At 40.6% G+C, this 14,757-nt stretch overlaps 4 protein-coding genes and 1 non-coding gene across 5 annotated transcripts; 3 read left to right on the top strand and 2 right to left on the bottom strand.

Annotated features, from left to right (window-relative positions):
• The first annotated feature begins 1,308 nt into the window (after window positions 1-1,308).
• On the top strand, window positions 1,309-4,633 carry LOC106361169 (pyruvate dehydrogenase E1 component subunit beta-1, mitochondrial). Its single transcript, XM_013800881.3, has 14 exons — window positions 1,309-1,528; window positions 1,643-1,704; window positions 1,775-1,837; window positions 2,140-2,220; window positions 2,301-2,327; window positions 2,413-2,475; window positions 2,583-2,669; window positions 2,849-2,974; window positions 3,291-3,424; window positions 3,502-3,574; window positions 3,657-3,722; window positions 3,886-3,924; window positions 4,015-4,139; window positions 4,219-4,633. Exons 2-14 carry the CDS (start codon window positions 1,654-1,656, stop codon window positions 4,382-4,384), a joined length of 1,101 nt encoding a protein of 366 aa, XP_013656335.1. The 5' UTR covers window positions 1,309-1,528; window positions 1,643-1,653; the 3' UTR covers window positions 4,385-4,633.
• A 1,014-nt stretch (window positions 4,634-5,647) lies between these two features.
• On the top strand, window positions 5,648-7,720 carry LOC106361171 (GDSL esterase/lipase At4g10955-like). Its single transcript, XM_013800882.3, has 2 exons — window positions 5,648-6,128; window positions 6,506-7,720. The coding sequence occupies exons 1-2, from the start codon at window positions 5,917-5,919 to the stop codon at window positions 7,536-7,538; spliced, it is 1,245 nt and encodes a 414-aa protein (XP_013656336.1). The 5' UTR covers window positions 5,648-5,916; the 3' UTR covers window positions 7,539-7,720.
• Window positions 7,721-8,089: 369 nt separating this feature from the next.
• LOC106361172 lies at window positions 8,090-10,086 on the bottom strand. The gene has a single exon (XM_013800883.3). The coding sequence runs from the start codon at window positions 9,950-9,952 to the stop codon at window positions 8,315-8,317; it is 1,638 nt and encodes a 545-aa protein (XP_013656337.1). The 5' UTR covers window positions 9,953-10,086; the 3' UTR covers window positions 8,090-8,314.
• Window positions 10,087-11,266: 1,180 nt separating this feature from the next.
• Window positions 11,267-14,358, top strand: LOC106361174 (pentatricopeptide repeat-containing protein At5g50990). Its single transcript, XM_013800886.3, has one exon. It carries the CDS (start codon window positions 12,520-12,522, stop codon window positions 14,203-14,205), a length of 1,686 nt encoding a protein of 561 aa, XP_013656340.1. The 5' UTR covers window positions 11,267-12,519; the 3' UTR covers window positions 14,206-14,358.
• A 34-nt stretch (window positions 14,359-14,392) lies between these two features.
• Window positions 14,393-14,476, bottom strand: TRNAY-GUA. Its single transcript is given in 2 exon segments — window positions 14,393-14,428; window positions 14,440-14,476. It is a non-coding gene; the product is annotated as a tRNA-Tyr (tRNA).
• Window positions 14,477-14,757: the final 281 nt, after the last annotated feature.

Below are 14,757 nucleotides of genomic sequence, written 5' to 3'. Positions count from 1 at the left end.
AAAGTTCAGAATAAAAAGGAAGTTCTGGACGGTTTCTCCTCTTCCCAACCGTCCTAACTGCTCCCAGTAACCGTCCTGGCAGTTTTCCTTTTCTCTCCGCTCTCTCTCTCCTGTTGTCTCTTCAGAACCGTCTCCAGAAGAGATGTCCCTCTTATGATCCGTGAAAATCAGATTAAATCAGTGGTTGGACAGTACCCACCCCAAAACCGTCAGTAACCGCTCTCGGACAGTTCCTTATCAGTCCGTAACCGTCTTTGACGGTTTCCCAGTAACTCCCAGCAGTTCCAACTGCTCTTTAACTGCCTTAGCGGTTCCAGAACTCAACTGTTCATAAACCGTCCCAGTCTGTTAAGCCGTCCAGTAACCACCTGGAAGCATCATGTAACTGTTCCGGTAACTACTTTGTAACCGTTCCAGTAACTGATCCCGCCATTCTCCTTAGCTAATCAATTCATGTTCAGCTCAGTATATGTTCCCGTCAGAACGTATACCAGTCAGTCCACACATTGACTAACTGATCTCAGATGACAAGTCCAGCTGCCTCGTCTGAATCGTTCCAGCTTAGTCCGACAAGCTTGACTGCTATGTTCGGACAGACAATATCGTCTTAACCTGACCAGTACTATCCATATGACATGTCCAACATGCATGTCCCGTCTGATCAGTCCGACCTTGGACTGATCCAGTTCAGACTGCGGGATGGGGATGCTACACTGTGCCCCTAGTTATAACAAGATTTTAAGAGCGTCGGATTGTACAAATGTTACATGTAATCTAGTGGTTATGCATTGCTTCTCTGTCTATACAGTGACAGGTTTGATACTAGAAGGCTGCAATTTATATTGGGCCAGGCCTGTTTCGCAGACATTGTTACTCTTTTTGAACCTCTACCATTGAAGCACCCAAGAAACTTTAAACTTTCAACACTTGAATTCTTTTCTTGATCTTGGACGAATCCGTAACAAACAACCATAAAGGCGATAAAAAGACAAACCAAAATTAAAGTCCCTAGAAAGAATAACTAAGATTACTTTAGAAGAAGATCTTATTTTTTGGAATTACTGATTGATTTTATATTGAAAAAATAACGGATGATATACTGTATTTTTTATGATTCAGTGTTTTAGTTAATATAAGTATTGTTTTATAAATTTCATCATGAGCATCATTTAGTAACATATAATGGTTGTTGGGTCGTCATAACCTTTATAATAAAAAAACATCAACCATGGAATAATATAGTTGAGAAAGAAAAAGGAAAAAGTAAAATCCGAGAATGTCAACCATAAATGATCATGATCGGTAGTAAACTAATCGTACGGCTCCAGTGATTTGGTGAGAAGAGACCTACTAATCGTATGGCTCCTGTGATTTGACGAAGAAGAGACCTACTCTAGTTGAAATCTCTCTTGTGCTGCTTTGTTGTTGTTACAAAAGAAAAAGAAAACAGCTTTGAGTTTGTCTTCTTCTTCTCTCTCTCTCGAATCCGCCGTCTCCGATCGCTTTTCGCCGGCGCTGTAAAGCTAAGGTAATAAATTATCGATCTACTCTGTTTCTCGACTTGGTCCTTGGATTTATCTTCCCCGGATTATGATTCGTCTGTTAGATCTAAGATCTGAGAAGAGTGGTTATTGTTTTCCAGTTAGCGAGAAAATGTGGGGAATCTTGGGGAGAAGAGCCGTCGATGGAGGCTTCTCTGCTTCGGTAAGAGCCTTTTACTCACTTTTGCTTTTGATCTGGGATTCTGATTTTCGAAAATGGGGTTTTGAAACAGTCTTTCAGAAGGATGCGATCCGGGTTGGTTTCCGCAAGGAGCTACGCAGCTGGTTCAAAAGAGGTATTGTAGAGCTGCTGATTTCTCTACTAAGCTGCTTGATTGATGATCACTGGTGGCTGAGTGAGCAATAGTCATTAAATAGACGAAATGCTAAGATAAATCAATCATGTAACAACTGTTAATGACTCTTTGCTTTCTCTCCTGGTGTTTTTTTCATTTTAAAACGGTGGATTTTAGAGAACTCACAGTCACACTAACTTAATATGTTGTGAGTTTTAGTTATGATATAAAATGAAGATATTATTCCTTCGTACATGCCATTTTAAGACCACTTACATTTTCCTGTGCAAATCCTTGTTTAGATGACAGTCAGAGATGCCCTTAATTCTGCAATCGATGAGGAAATGTCTGCAGATCCTAAAGTCTTTGTCATGGGTGAAGAGGTTAGTTGCAGGCTGACATTATTGATATTATCTGGCACTTATTGATGTTTCCAGGTTGTATCTTTTTTTCTTTTTTGTAGGTTGGACAATATCAAGGTGCCTACAAGGTTAGAATTACAAGATAAAACATTACAGAAATTAATAGTTTTGGCCATTATCTTATTATACTGGAGGTTTATTATGTACTCACAGATCACTAAAGGCCTTTTGGAGAAATATGGTCCTGAGAGAGTTTATGATACCCCTATTACCGAGGTTTGGATTTCTTATTTCATTTTCTTGCACTGCAATTACAAATCCTTATGTCCATGTTACTAGACTCTGAAGATTTCTGACACACATCTTTTTTTATCATGTTTTAGGCTGGATTTACTGGAATTGGAGTTGGTGCCGCCTATGCTGGCTTAAAGCCTGTTGTAGAATTTATGACGTTTAACTTTTCTATGCAGGTTAGCGTTTTATTTTTCTTTCCTTGACTTGATTAGTAGGCATCATTGTTGCGTTATGGGATCATGCACTGTGGTGCAAATATGTTTCCAGGCATATCATTGACACTGAAGTGCACAGACATTCTTTTTTTTTTTAATCTCAATATGTATCCTAAGATCTCTATTGCAATTTGTTTCAGGCAATTGATCATATCATAAATTCTGCTGCAAAGTCAAATTACATGTCTGCTGGACAGATAAATGTACCCATCGTCTTTAGAGGACCCAATGGTGCTGCTGCTGGTGTTGGTGCTCAGCATTCTCAGGTAAATGCTAACGAAAATTTCTGTACAACAGACCTTTTTCCTCCACAAATTAAAATCGCTATTTTTCACTCTTTCAAACATAACCTTTGGCTTCTGTTAAAATGATAATCCAATAAGATCAAGGAACTGGCTCGGGCTTTAAGCCTTTAACTTTGATCAAACTTTCCCTAAATGAATTAGGCATTTTGAAATGATTGATTAAGAACAAGGTTCTTAGGACAGGATGTGCAACTTTATTGCTTAAGTCTGGTAATGATCACATCGAACTATGACTGTGTGTCTCAGAGAAGGGCCTAAATTTTTTTACATTTTGCAGTGCTACGCAGCATGGTACGCCTCAGTTCCTGGGTTGAAAGTTCTCGCTCCATATTCAGCTGAAGATGCTCGTGGTCTTCTTAAAGCTGCCATTAGAGACCCTGACCCTGTTGTCTTCCTTGAAAACGAGTTACTGTAAGTAGTCTACCTAATTTGAGATTTGGTCATGTAGTTCACTTAGGTAAGGCCCTCATGCGAAACCCATCATGCAGATATGGTGAATCATTTCCAATTTCAGAAGAAGCACTTGATTCAAGTTTCTGTCTTCCCATAGGAAAAGCCAAGGTACTTTCACTCACCTTCTTTTTTGTTTTTGTCTTTATATCTAGTAAGTTAGATCCCATAGTGTTGTTTTGGGCTATAACAGATTGAACGAGAAGGAAAGGATGTAACAATAACCACTTTCTCGAAGATGGTCGGTTTTGCCCTCAAGGTTTGTCATTTTCCCGCATTCGGCAACACTTTCTGTAACCAAAACTGAGATTAGAAAAAATGCTAGTTACCTGCCTATAGCTCAAATATACCTCTTAGATGACAAAATTGGTGCTTATCATTGTTCCGTCTCTGAATAAATTAATGTACATGATTGATTCTAGGCAGCTGAGAAGCTCGCAGAAGAGGGAATAAGTGCTGAGGTATGAAGAGTCTTGTGTCTAGTGATTCTGCTTAAAACTTCTGATACGTAAGCCTCTTAAAAACTTTTGTTTTCTTAATTAAATGGTTAGGTAATAAATCTGCGGTCAATCCGCCCGCTAGACAGAGCAACGATCAATGCTTCAGTGAGAAAAACAAGTAGATTGGTAACAGTTGAAGAAGGTTTCCCTCAGCATGGAGTCTGTGCAGAAATCTGGTTAGAAACGAATCAATTTTGGATTACGATATCTCTATTGTCAGAATCATTGATTAATGTTTGTGTTATGGTGGATCAGTGCGTCTGTAGTAGAGGAGAGCTTTTCATACTTGGATGCACCGGTGGAGAGGATAGCAGGAGCTGATGTGCCAATGCCTTACGCAGCTAACCTAGAGAGATTGGCTCTTCCTCAGGTAGAGGATATCGTTCGAGCAGCAAAGAGAGCTTGTTTCAGATCCAAATAAAACAATGACCATCTTCAGAATCCAACCCCCCCCCCAACACATTCCTTCTTTGAGAAAAGGAAAATAAGGAAAGAGGAGAAAATGATGTCTCTTTTGCCACAAAACCACCATTCCCCGTGATTTTTATTTGATCTTTTGCTACTATTATTCTTGTCGATCCTCGCTGCGGTTATCTTTTTGTCCTTCAAATTGAAAATTATTGAATCTTTTGGGTTAATTGATAAATCGATCGAGAAAGCTAGTAAAGAATCTCACACCTGTTTTTTTCTAAAGTAAATACATAAATTTGGTTTAAATTTTCAATTTTGTAATGTATTCTTAAATTTATAGTTTATAATTAGAAGAGAAACTTTTAAATATATAGAGATAAAACCATTAACTTTTAAAATTATTTTATTATATTTTAAAATATATAATTAATTTTTTTACCAGGGCCATAATATAATTTGAGATGACCCTGTCTAGGCCTAGACATTCGGGTACCCGTTGGCGTTCGGATCGGGTTTTTCGGATTTTGGTTCTTTTTGATAACATCTCCTAGGTTCCATTCTTGTAAATTTACAAGTACGGGTCGGGTTCGGATATAACACATCGGGTTCGAATCGATTTTGTATCACATCATAGAACACATAAAGTAACCATATATCATTCAGATTCGGTTTATATCGGATCGGTTCGGATATACCCGAAATGAAATCTAAAATTTAAAAGCAAAACATAAGAAATATATACTTATTCATATATAATTAAGTATTTAAAGTAGTTATTTAAATTTTAAATACTTATTGTTAGATATCATATCAAAATAAATATGAAATTGAATATTTGAAATATATATTCATGTTTCATATAATTACATTGTATATTAGTTTGGACATTTGGACCGGTTTTTTCGGATATCTTTTCGGATTTTTTGACTTTTTCGGTTTTTCGGGTTACCCATTCGGGTTCGGTTAGTAAGATTTCGGGTTCGGATATGTTTTGTACCACCTTACAAGATCTATTCGGGTATTTTTTATATTTCGGACCGGGTACGGATCAGATTTTTTGGTTCGGGTTCGGTTCGGATTTTGGATTATGGATTATGGATTTTATGCCCAGGCCCAAACCCCGTCTATGATAAGAAACAGAAGCGCTTGCATTCTGGCTTCCACTCAACTAAGTTTATCGTTTACCTACTCTACCCTTTCAGGAAAGACCTTCCACGACAAAACGTTAAGGGTTTAAAAGGTATTTAGTATTAAAAGTCGACAACAAAAACAAGATGACCGTTTGATAGATCCGCAAATCTCAGGCGTTTCAAAATCATTAATTAAAGTTTTTCCTTCTAATTAATTCACAAATCTAAAAACTTGCAACTTTTTATCTATCTTTACGTTCTTTTTCCAGTTCCAACGCTTGAAAACAATTCAACTCGAATCCGATTCGGTTTCAATTTGCCAACTTGCATTGATCTCCAAAGTTAAATTCCCACCGAGAAGAGGGTGTGATCTGATTCTCTAGTCGCGTAGAAAAAGAAACAGAGAGAGGGAATGTTGATGGCGAATTGTGGAGCTGTGGAAGAAGACATGACGGAAACTGAATCCGAAGTGATGTTAATGGCGGCTACTACTACGCCGGCGACTCCGAAGACGAAGAGGGTGGTGGTGAAGGAAGATGACGCTCATCACCCTTACGCGTTTCACGTCTCGGGACCCAGAAACGTTGCTTCTCCTAACTGGAGAGATCTCATCAGTTCCAGTTGGTATGATTGCTCTCTCTCTTATTTCATCTGAAACTAGTTTCTGTTCTTACCTTGTTGTTAACGACAGTTTTTAGAAGAAAAAAGAAAAAAAAAAGACAATGTTTCTCAGATCAGAAGAGATTCAAACTCAGAGTTGGTTGAATTTTTTTGTTTAGCTTAATTTGTTGCTTTAGACAAAACCATTTGAAACTTGGAACATGTTATACTTAGATGGTGTAAGTTATTAACTTTCATGTCCTGTGAGAGAACTGAGAAGTTTCTAAAAATAACTACTTTTTTTTTTAGTTCTGCAAGTATTTTTACTTTTGATGAATCGGATTAGAGTATGAAAATGTCTAATGTTTTAACCTTTTTGGGTTGATTTTGTGTGAATGTAGGAAGGATCCGAACTACAAGAGAACAGTAATGGCATGCTTTATCCAAGCAGCTTACTTACTTGAACTCGACAGACAAGAGAACAGAAACGCTCAAAACGCTCTCGCGCCCAAATGGTGGATTCCTTTCAAGTACAAGCTATCGCAGACGCTGATCGACGAGCGAGACGGATCAATATTCGGAGCTGTTCTCGAATGGGACAGAGCAGCTGCGATGTCTGATTTAGTCGTCATCAGACCAAGCGGGGCACCAAAAGCAGTACTCGCTCTCCGAGGAACCATACTAAAGAGCCTTACAATGAGACGTGACATCGAAGATGATCTCCGGTTTCTAGCCTGGGAGAGCCTTAAAGGCTCGGTGAGGTTTAGCGTGGCTCTCGAGGCGCTGCAGTCGGTAGCTAAGAGATACGGGAGCAGCAACGTGTGTATTGTCGGTCATTCTTTAGGAGCTGGTTTTGCTTTGCAGGTTGGTAAAGCCTTGGCTAAAGAAGGGCTATTTGTGGATGCTCATTTGTTCAATCCACCTTCTGTATCTCTCGCTATGAGCTTAAGAAATATAGGTGAAAAAGCTGGGTTTGCTTGGAGAAGACTCATGTCAATGCTTCCTCAAAAGAACGAGCCTTTGATACTAGATGGTAATGAAGCAGAGACGGCTCCTCCTAGTCCTGGCAGTGGTTCAGGGTTTAGGAACTGGGTACCGAGTTTCTACGGGCAGAATCAGAAATCTTCAGTGGATTTGAGGAAATGGGTGCCTCATTTATATGTGAACGACAGCGACTACATCTGCTGCCACTACACTGAACAGGATGGAGTCAATGAGAAGAGAGAAGTGAACAACAAGGAGAACAGTAGTCCTGCTGTGAACACTATTCCTCAAGCAGCAGCAAAGCTTTTCGTGATGTCCAAAGGGAAACAAAAATTTCTCGAGGCTCACGGGTTAGAACAATGGTGGTCAGATAATCTAGAGCTTCAATCAGCTATTCACAGCAGCAGGTTGATCAGTCAGCAGCTCAAATCATTATACAGTATTAAGTAAATATCAGCATGATGGTAACACTCCCATCGTTCAAATAAACACATTTGCTCTCTTTATTGTTTGATCTAAGAACATTTATTCCAGGAAATGTAACGATATAAATGTAAGAAAGATCAGTAACTGATCTGCTCCCAATTTGTAGAGAAATAAACTGAAGATAACTTAATACTTTTTTTACATCATTTGTGAACTAAATGAATCCAAGCAATGTGAAGATTTCAGATTTGTGATTTTAATCATTGGACTAATTCTGAGAACTTAACAGCTGTATACCAATCATACGGGGTCAACAAAAAATAAGTTTTAAGATTTGTGAATAAAGGAATAAACAAAACAAATGCCATGTGCTTTCCGACCAACATTATTTGAGATATGTTCAGACAAGACATATTCCAACTCAAATATGCAAGAAAACAGTTTGAGATTGCAAACACAAACACAAACACTGAAGAAGCATTATTCTGTTCCTAGATTTAGATAAATCAATCAAACACTTGATAGAAAGGACCAGGTTCTTGAAGTTTTAGAGGACATGAACAAAAGTTGTGAAAGATCAAACTCTGATATGATTAGCTCACCAAGAAAAAAAAAAACAGACGATTACATACTCTACAGAGATTATTCTTTGTCAACAGAACTAATCAACAATTAAACTCTCCCTACTTCAATCAACCAAACCTTATGAACAATCAATCATCAAACAGCATATAGAGAAAAGCGACACGACAAGATTCGTCAGTGTTCCTTACATACAAGTTAATAACGTATCCAGTCTCTTATGGCCTTGCGAAGACGCCCCAAATCTTACTCCGAGCAAGATTCTCTGCCAGTTTCTTAGCTCCTTCAACATCCATCTCCACAAGCTTTTGCAAATGCAAGCAAGCATCAGCAGCAACGACTTGTTTCCTGCATTTCTTAGAAGTTACAAGCAGTTCCAACGCAGAGACTGTGTATCTCTTATCCAATTTCGCAATCTTCGGGTCCAAGAGCCGAACAAGACTAAGTACACCCTTGTCACTCTTCTTGAAAATCTTTCTGTTGCTTGTGCACACCAATAACGTCGACAGAGCTTTCGAAGCGGCTTCTTTCTCTTCCATAGCTTTACCATCTAACATGTCAATCAATGCACCGATGCATCCGCTTTCACCAATCTCTTTTCTGCTTTTCGAGCTGAACGCTAGCGAAGAAACAGCTTCCGCAGCTGCGATTCTAACACCAAGAACCCCACAGCTCAACACTGGAACCAAACGTGGGATAAACCCTTCCGAGGTAACAACATCTCTTACGATAGGACACAAAGCTAGATTCTTTAAAAGCACAACTCCTACCTCGAGACTCTTAGCATCGGAAACAGAATCCCAGAAACTCTTTAAACACTTAATCCCTCCTTCTCTAACAATCAACATCATCATATCCTCATCCCTAGAGGCTAAACTAGCCAAACATCCTAGAGCATTCTCTCGAGCAAGCGCCGTACCTGAAGAACCGAGAGAGACAAGAACAAAAACAGCGTTCTCCTCAACAAAATTCTCCTTAATCTCTCCAAACGAAGCTAAGTTCCTCAACACGCCCGCGGCGAAAGCTTGGGAGCCAGGTGTCCCCGCCTGGCAGATTTCAAGAAGAGACGAGATACCTCCTCTACAGCCAATCGCTCTAGCGTTCTCCTTGGACAGACTCAGAGCTTGCAGAGCAACACAAGCCTTGTCTTTACCAAAACCACTCCCTGATTCCAACACGCGAAGGAGGTGATTCAGCAGAGACAATCCTTCAGCTATCAACACGTGTTTACTACTCTCCACGGACGAGATTCTTGAAATCACAGCTACAACCTTCTCCTTCACGCTCAGGCTACACGAATCGAGCAACCGAACAAGAACGGGAACAACTCCTTGAGCTACTGAGATCATCACGTTCTTATCATCTTCCTGAAGCAGCTCGAGTAACGATTCGATCGCCGAGTTCTTCGATTCCGGTTCACCGATCTGTAACCGGATAACTAGATTCCTCGCCGCAGCTTCCTTCTTAGATGAAACAGAAACGATTTCGTTGAGAAGACCGCTTCTGATCAGAACCTCAGCGTCTTTCGCGTGGCGATCGAGCCGAGCCGTGATTGAGTCGACGTCGCTCTGCGTTTTGAGCTTTCCGTCAGATAAATCCGGTCCCTCGCACCTCGCCGCGACGGAGGCGGCGTCGTGCAGCGTCTCTCGAGCGGAGAGGAGGAGATCCAGAGCTAGCTGGTTGGAAGAAGAAGAAGAAGAAGAGGCGGCGATATCGGAGAGGTGAGTGTTGAGATCGGCGAGTTTGACGCGGATCGAGGACCATTTGGATTTGAAGCTGAGAAGCTTGGGGATGCGGTCGAGGAGAGAGGAGATGAGCTCCGTTAAGGTACAGTCACCGTCGTTATGCAACGGCATCGGAGAAGCGGTGAGTGTGGAGAGAGAGAGAGAGGTGTGAATTAATTGGGAAGTGATGCTGCTTGCTTTGTGCCAGTTTGGAAAGAGCGAAATACAGGAGGGGTAAGTAAGCGCGTGAGTTTCTTTTTCATTGTTTACACTTTCTTCGTCAACCCCCAATAGAATCTCATGCATGTGTAATGTGTTACGTGGAAACACAATTTCTAATTTAAAAGTTTATTACTATTAGTTGGACTTTTAGATTGTAAAATGTTTCCAGTCGGCCTCTCTCCTCTCCTAGAGAGAGAGTTCTCTCTCCACCATTCTTCCTCTCTTATCTTCAAAAAAAAATTTCAGAGAGGTTAGATTTTGTTTTGAGAGTGAGAGAGACCATCGTTTTTTGGTTTTTCGGTTTCGGTTTCATCCGACCGGTAGACTGGCTTTTGTCTCCGGGAGGTGATGGCTCCTTCTAGCATCGCTATCGCCGCCTAAAGTCCGGGTTTTTCCGGATCCATTTGATCTACGATTCTGTTCTCTTCCGTCTCACTGCCTCTCTTTCTGAAGCTCTGACGATTCTCCTTTCCAATCGTTTTTGGGTTTTTGCATTTTCACGCTTACTTTTATCTTTAAAGATGCCTGCTTGATTTTGCATGATAGTCGGAGATGTAGGATCGATTGTAGGCGGTTGATTATCCTTCGTCGTTTCGTAGATCCGCCAGATAGATTTTTCAATTCGAGCCTCTTGGAAGACCATTCTGATGGTTTTCGTGGTTCGTTTTCACCGTCGGCGGAGCTTCGCCGTTCTTCTCTCTGGTTCCGGTGGAAGGAAGGGATTCGTGCCTTGACACGTGTTCATTGATCGCAGGGCGATCGGACATCTGGAGGGTTATGTGTGCTTTCTTCTTCAACGGGTTTTTCCAATGGGCTTTCGGCCCATGGTTAGCAAAGTGTTGTTTGGCCCGTTTGTTTTGGGCTCTTTCGTTTGGCCCGAGGGCCTTTACTTTGGTCTTTCGTTTGACCTTTTGTTTGTATAGTACGTTGGGCTTAACTTTGTTGGGCTAAGTTCTTTTCCATAAATTCCAGTGAAAAAAAATTTGTAAAATGTTTCCAACATTAAAATAGTTTGTATTTTGGAAAAGCCAATTTACAATATTTCTACAATTTCTTAGAATGACACTTAAGCAGGCAAAAATAATTTGTTGGTTTTTAAAATAATAATACTGTACATAATACTAACTTGGTTTGAGCAAAGAAACAAAAAAAAAAGAACAAAGGTGGTGTGAAAACGACTTGGTAATAAATGCTATTAAGCATTTGGTCAAAAAATGTTATTAGAAAAAGGCTAAATAAAGCAAAGCGTTTGTATAGCGATTAGCGAGTTGACTAGTAAGGTGTGACTTTTTCGTCATTTCTCTTCTGAGATCTAACTTCTCTCATCAAAAACGAAGACTTTCGTATAAGCACTGTTCGGTGGCCGGTAGCTCACGCCGCCGGTTACCATCTTTAGCTTTTGTCTTTTTTTGTTGTAAATATTTTCTTCCGGTTAGCGGATCTTATTTTTTAAAGTTTTTGCTATGACGATTTTTTGTGTTTTCAATCTCTATCGAAGCAAATCTTCATGGTTTTACGTTTGTTTCTTCGATGGATTTTGATGTTTTATATAATCCTCCTCTTTTGCAGTCCATAAATCAAATACCGTTTTTTTAAGTTGAGTTTCTTCTGTTATATCAGATTTGCACGTACTCCTTTTTTAGAGGAATCAATCTTCACTCACCCATGAAGTGGTACCGTAGAATCGGTTTAGAGGTGAAGTTTCCTTGATAGAAGTAGGAGGTGGTGATGGATTGATAATAGCTGATACTAATGGCGATTTAGAAGAATTGGCATCTTTCTATATGAAGATGGTCCGATAAGTGTCTTTTGGAACGATTGTGTAATCCCAGAAATTTATTATCCGGTGTAGTGATGGAGACTCCTCCAAAGACAATGGCTTGAGCGAAAGATAGGAGTTAAGGGGAGTTCATAAATGTGTCCACAAAGAAGATGATACAGATCGCCGTTTTGTGACGGAGCTGCGTCTCAAACTTTCCATTCTCCGCGGTGGCGCGTATAGGCGCGTGTCTTTGGTGATTATACAACAACACGTGAAGACACGCGGCAGGGATAATTTCTTTAAGAGACGCGTGGAATGTCTAGTACATATCCGAAGAATCTCGAAGTAAAAATAAGTAAACTGGGCTTCATATAAACGAGTTTCTTTATTTAATTGGGCCTTACGTAACTTTTCTCTGTAATGCCCATTTGGACTCTCTTATAAAAAGAGAATGTTGACAAAAAAAAAAAAGCGTATTGAACTCCAAATGGGAAGACTAACCATTGGAAATTTAATTATTGAACAATTAGGCCTAATAACCAAAACTCAGACCAAGATCCGTACATTTGTACCCATGTCCAAAGAGATATATCCAAATGCCCAACTCTATCAGATACTAGTGTAGAAACAAAAGACAAAAACAAAAAAAATCCTTGATTAGACTCCAAAATTGAAAATTGCTTCAATTCGAGCCGAGCGAAAGGGTATAAGGGAGATGCAGAGAATCTCCATTTCCATCTCCGGAATCAGAAGATTCTCCGTCACCTCCCCCTCGCCATCTTGCGCTTCAAACCACGTTACACTCGCCGGTAAGAAAGCCTTCTCCTTTCTAGATTCGGACCAGACATTTCCGAGGAACTATCACCACCAATCTCCGCTTTATAAAGTTTCATCCTTTCTTGGATCATGCAAATCTCAATCAAACTCCAAAAGTGTTCTTCTTCAAGCACATGCTCACATCCTTAAACTCGGTTACGGAACACACCCAACTCTCGTTGCCTCCATCGTCGCAGCTTACAGACGCTGCAACCTCCCACACATCGCTCGCCGCCTCCTCACTCGGTTCCTCTCACTCTCTCCTGGCGTCTCCAACACAAACCTAGTCATCGAGAGTCTTATGATAAACGGCGAGTGCGGTTTGGCTAAGAAGGTTCTTCGTAAAGCGAGCGATCGTAACGTCATCACTTGGAACTTGATGATTGGCGGTTATGTCAGGAACGTGCAATACGAAGAAGCGTTGAAAACTCTTAAGGATATGATTAGCTTTTCGGATATTAAACCGAATAAGTTCAGTTTCGCTTCGGCTTTAGCGGCTTGTGCTCGTCTTGGAGACTTGAATCGCGCGAAGTGGGTGCATTCGTTGATGATGACGGATGGTGGTGTTGAGCTTAATCCGATACTGTGTACCGCACTTGTCGACGTGTACGCAAAGTGCGGACATATTAAAACTTCGAGAGAGGTTTTCTATGGAGTTGAAAGGGACGATGTGTCTGTTTGGAACGCGATGATCACAGGTTTTGCGACGCATGGACTAGCCGAAGAAGCGATCAGAGTGTTCTCAGAGATGGAAGGACAACATGTTTCCCCGGATTCGATAACGTTTCTTGGGATGTTAACAGCGTGTAGCCATTGCGGTTTGCTCGAAGAAGGGAAAGGTTACTTTGATCTAATGAGTCAGAGGTATTCCATACAGCCGAAGTTGGAGCACTACGGAGCCATGGTTGATCTGTTAGGACGAGGAGGGAAGGTTAAAGAGGCTTATGAGTTGATAGAATCAATGCCTGTAGAGCCAGATTTGGTGATATGGAGGTCTCTTCTTAGCTCCTCTAGAACTTACAAGAACCCAAAGCTAGCTGAAACCGCCATACAGAATCTTTCAAAAGCAAGGAGTGGAGACTATGTGCTGCTCTCGAACATATACAGCTCCACGAAGAAGTGGGAGAGCGCGCAAAAGGTGAGAGAGCTGATGAAGAGAGAAGGAATCCGCAAAGCGAAAGGGAAGAGTTGGGTGGAGTTCGGGGGAGTGATACATCGGTTTAAGGCGGGAGATGCATCTCATGTAGAGACAAAGGGTATATACAAACTGTTGGAGGAGCTGATACAGAGAACAAAGTCTCAAGGCTTTGTGCCCGACACTGATTTGGTGTTGATGGATGTCTCTGAAGAGGAGAAAGAGGAGAACTTGAACTACCATAGCGAAAAGCTCGCGCTGGCGTTTGGGATCTTGAAGAGTAGTCCAGGATCAGAAGTTAGGATTCAGAAGAATATAAGGATGTGTAGTGATTGCCACAACTGGATCAAATCAGTGTCCAGGTTGTTGAATAGAGTGATTATAATAAGGGATCGGATACGGTTTCATAGGTTTGAAGATGGGTTGTGTTCTTGCAAAGATTATTGGTAAGCGAGAAACCATAGTTTGAGTGTTCGAAGAGTGAAGTTGAGCTTCCATAGATTCTTGTCTGTTTCTACAATCTGAAACATTACTGTTATTGAAAGTTTAGGAGGTTCTGGTTTTGTGGGGTTTATACGGAAAATCTAAAAGTTTCAGAGACTATATTTATAAATTTTAAAATCGGAAAAGAAAAAACTCCGACCTGCCGGAATCGAACCAGCGACCTAAAGATTACAGCAACAACTACAGTCTTCCGCTCTACCAACTGAGCTAAGGTCGGCTTGTTATTTGAAGTCTGTTTTGTGTTTTATATATACTTGTATATGTCTTCCTAAACAGTACAAACTCTTTTCAACAGGAAATTATATTCGAACCTTGATGATGAGTCACAACTTCCTAGACTATTTACATCTGAGAACCATAAAACCAGAGAGAACTTCGTCGTCGTTGTCATCTCCCTCTCGCAAGATTCATCTCGTCCTTTTGTTTGTGGGTCAAAAAAGGTCAGCTGTCTCTCCAAGGTTTTGCGTGAATTCTCTCTGGCCTCTCGTTTTCTAATTT

The sequence above is a fragment of the Brassica napus genome, chromosome C2 (genome assembly GCF_020379485.1).
Source record: "Brassica napus cultivar Da-Ae chromosome C2, Da-Ae, whole genome shotgun sequence".
NCBI lineage: Eukaryota > Viridiplantae > Streptophyta > Magnoliopsida > Brassicales > Brassicaceae > Brassica > Brassica napus.
This window is presented reverse-complemented; position numbering and strand designations above follow the sequence as displayed.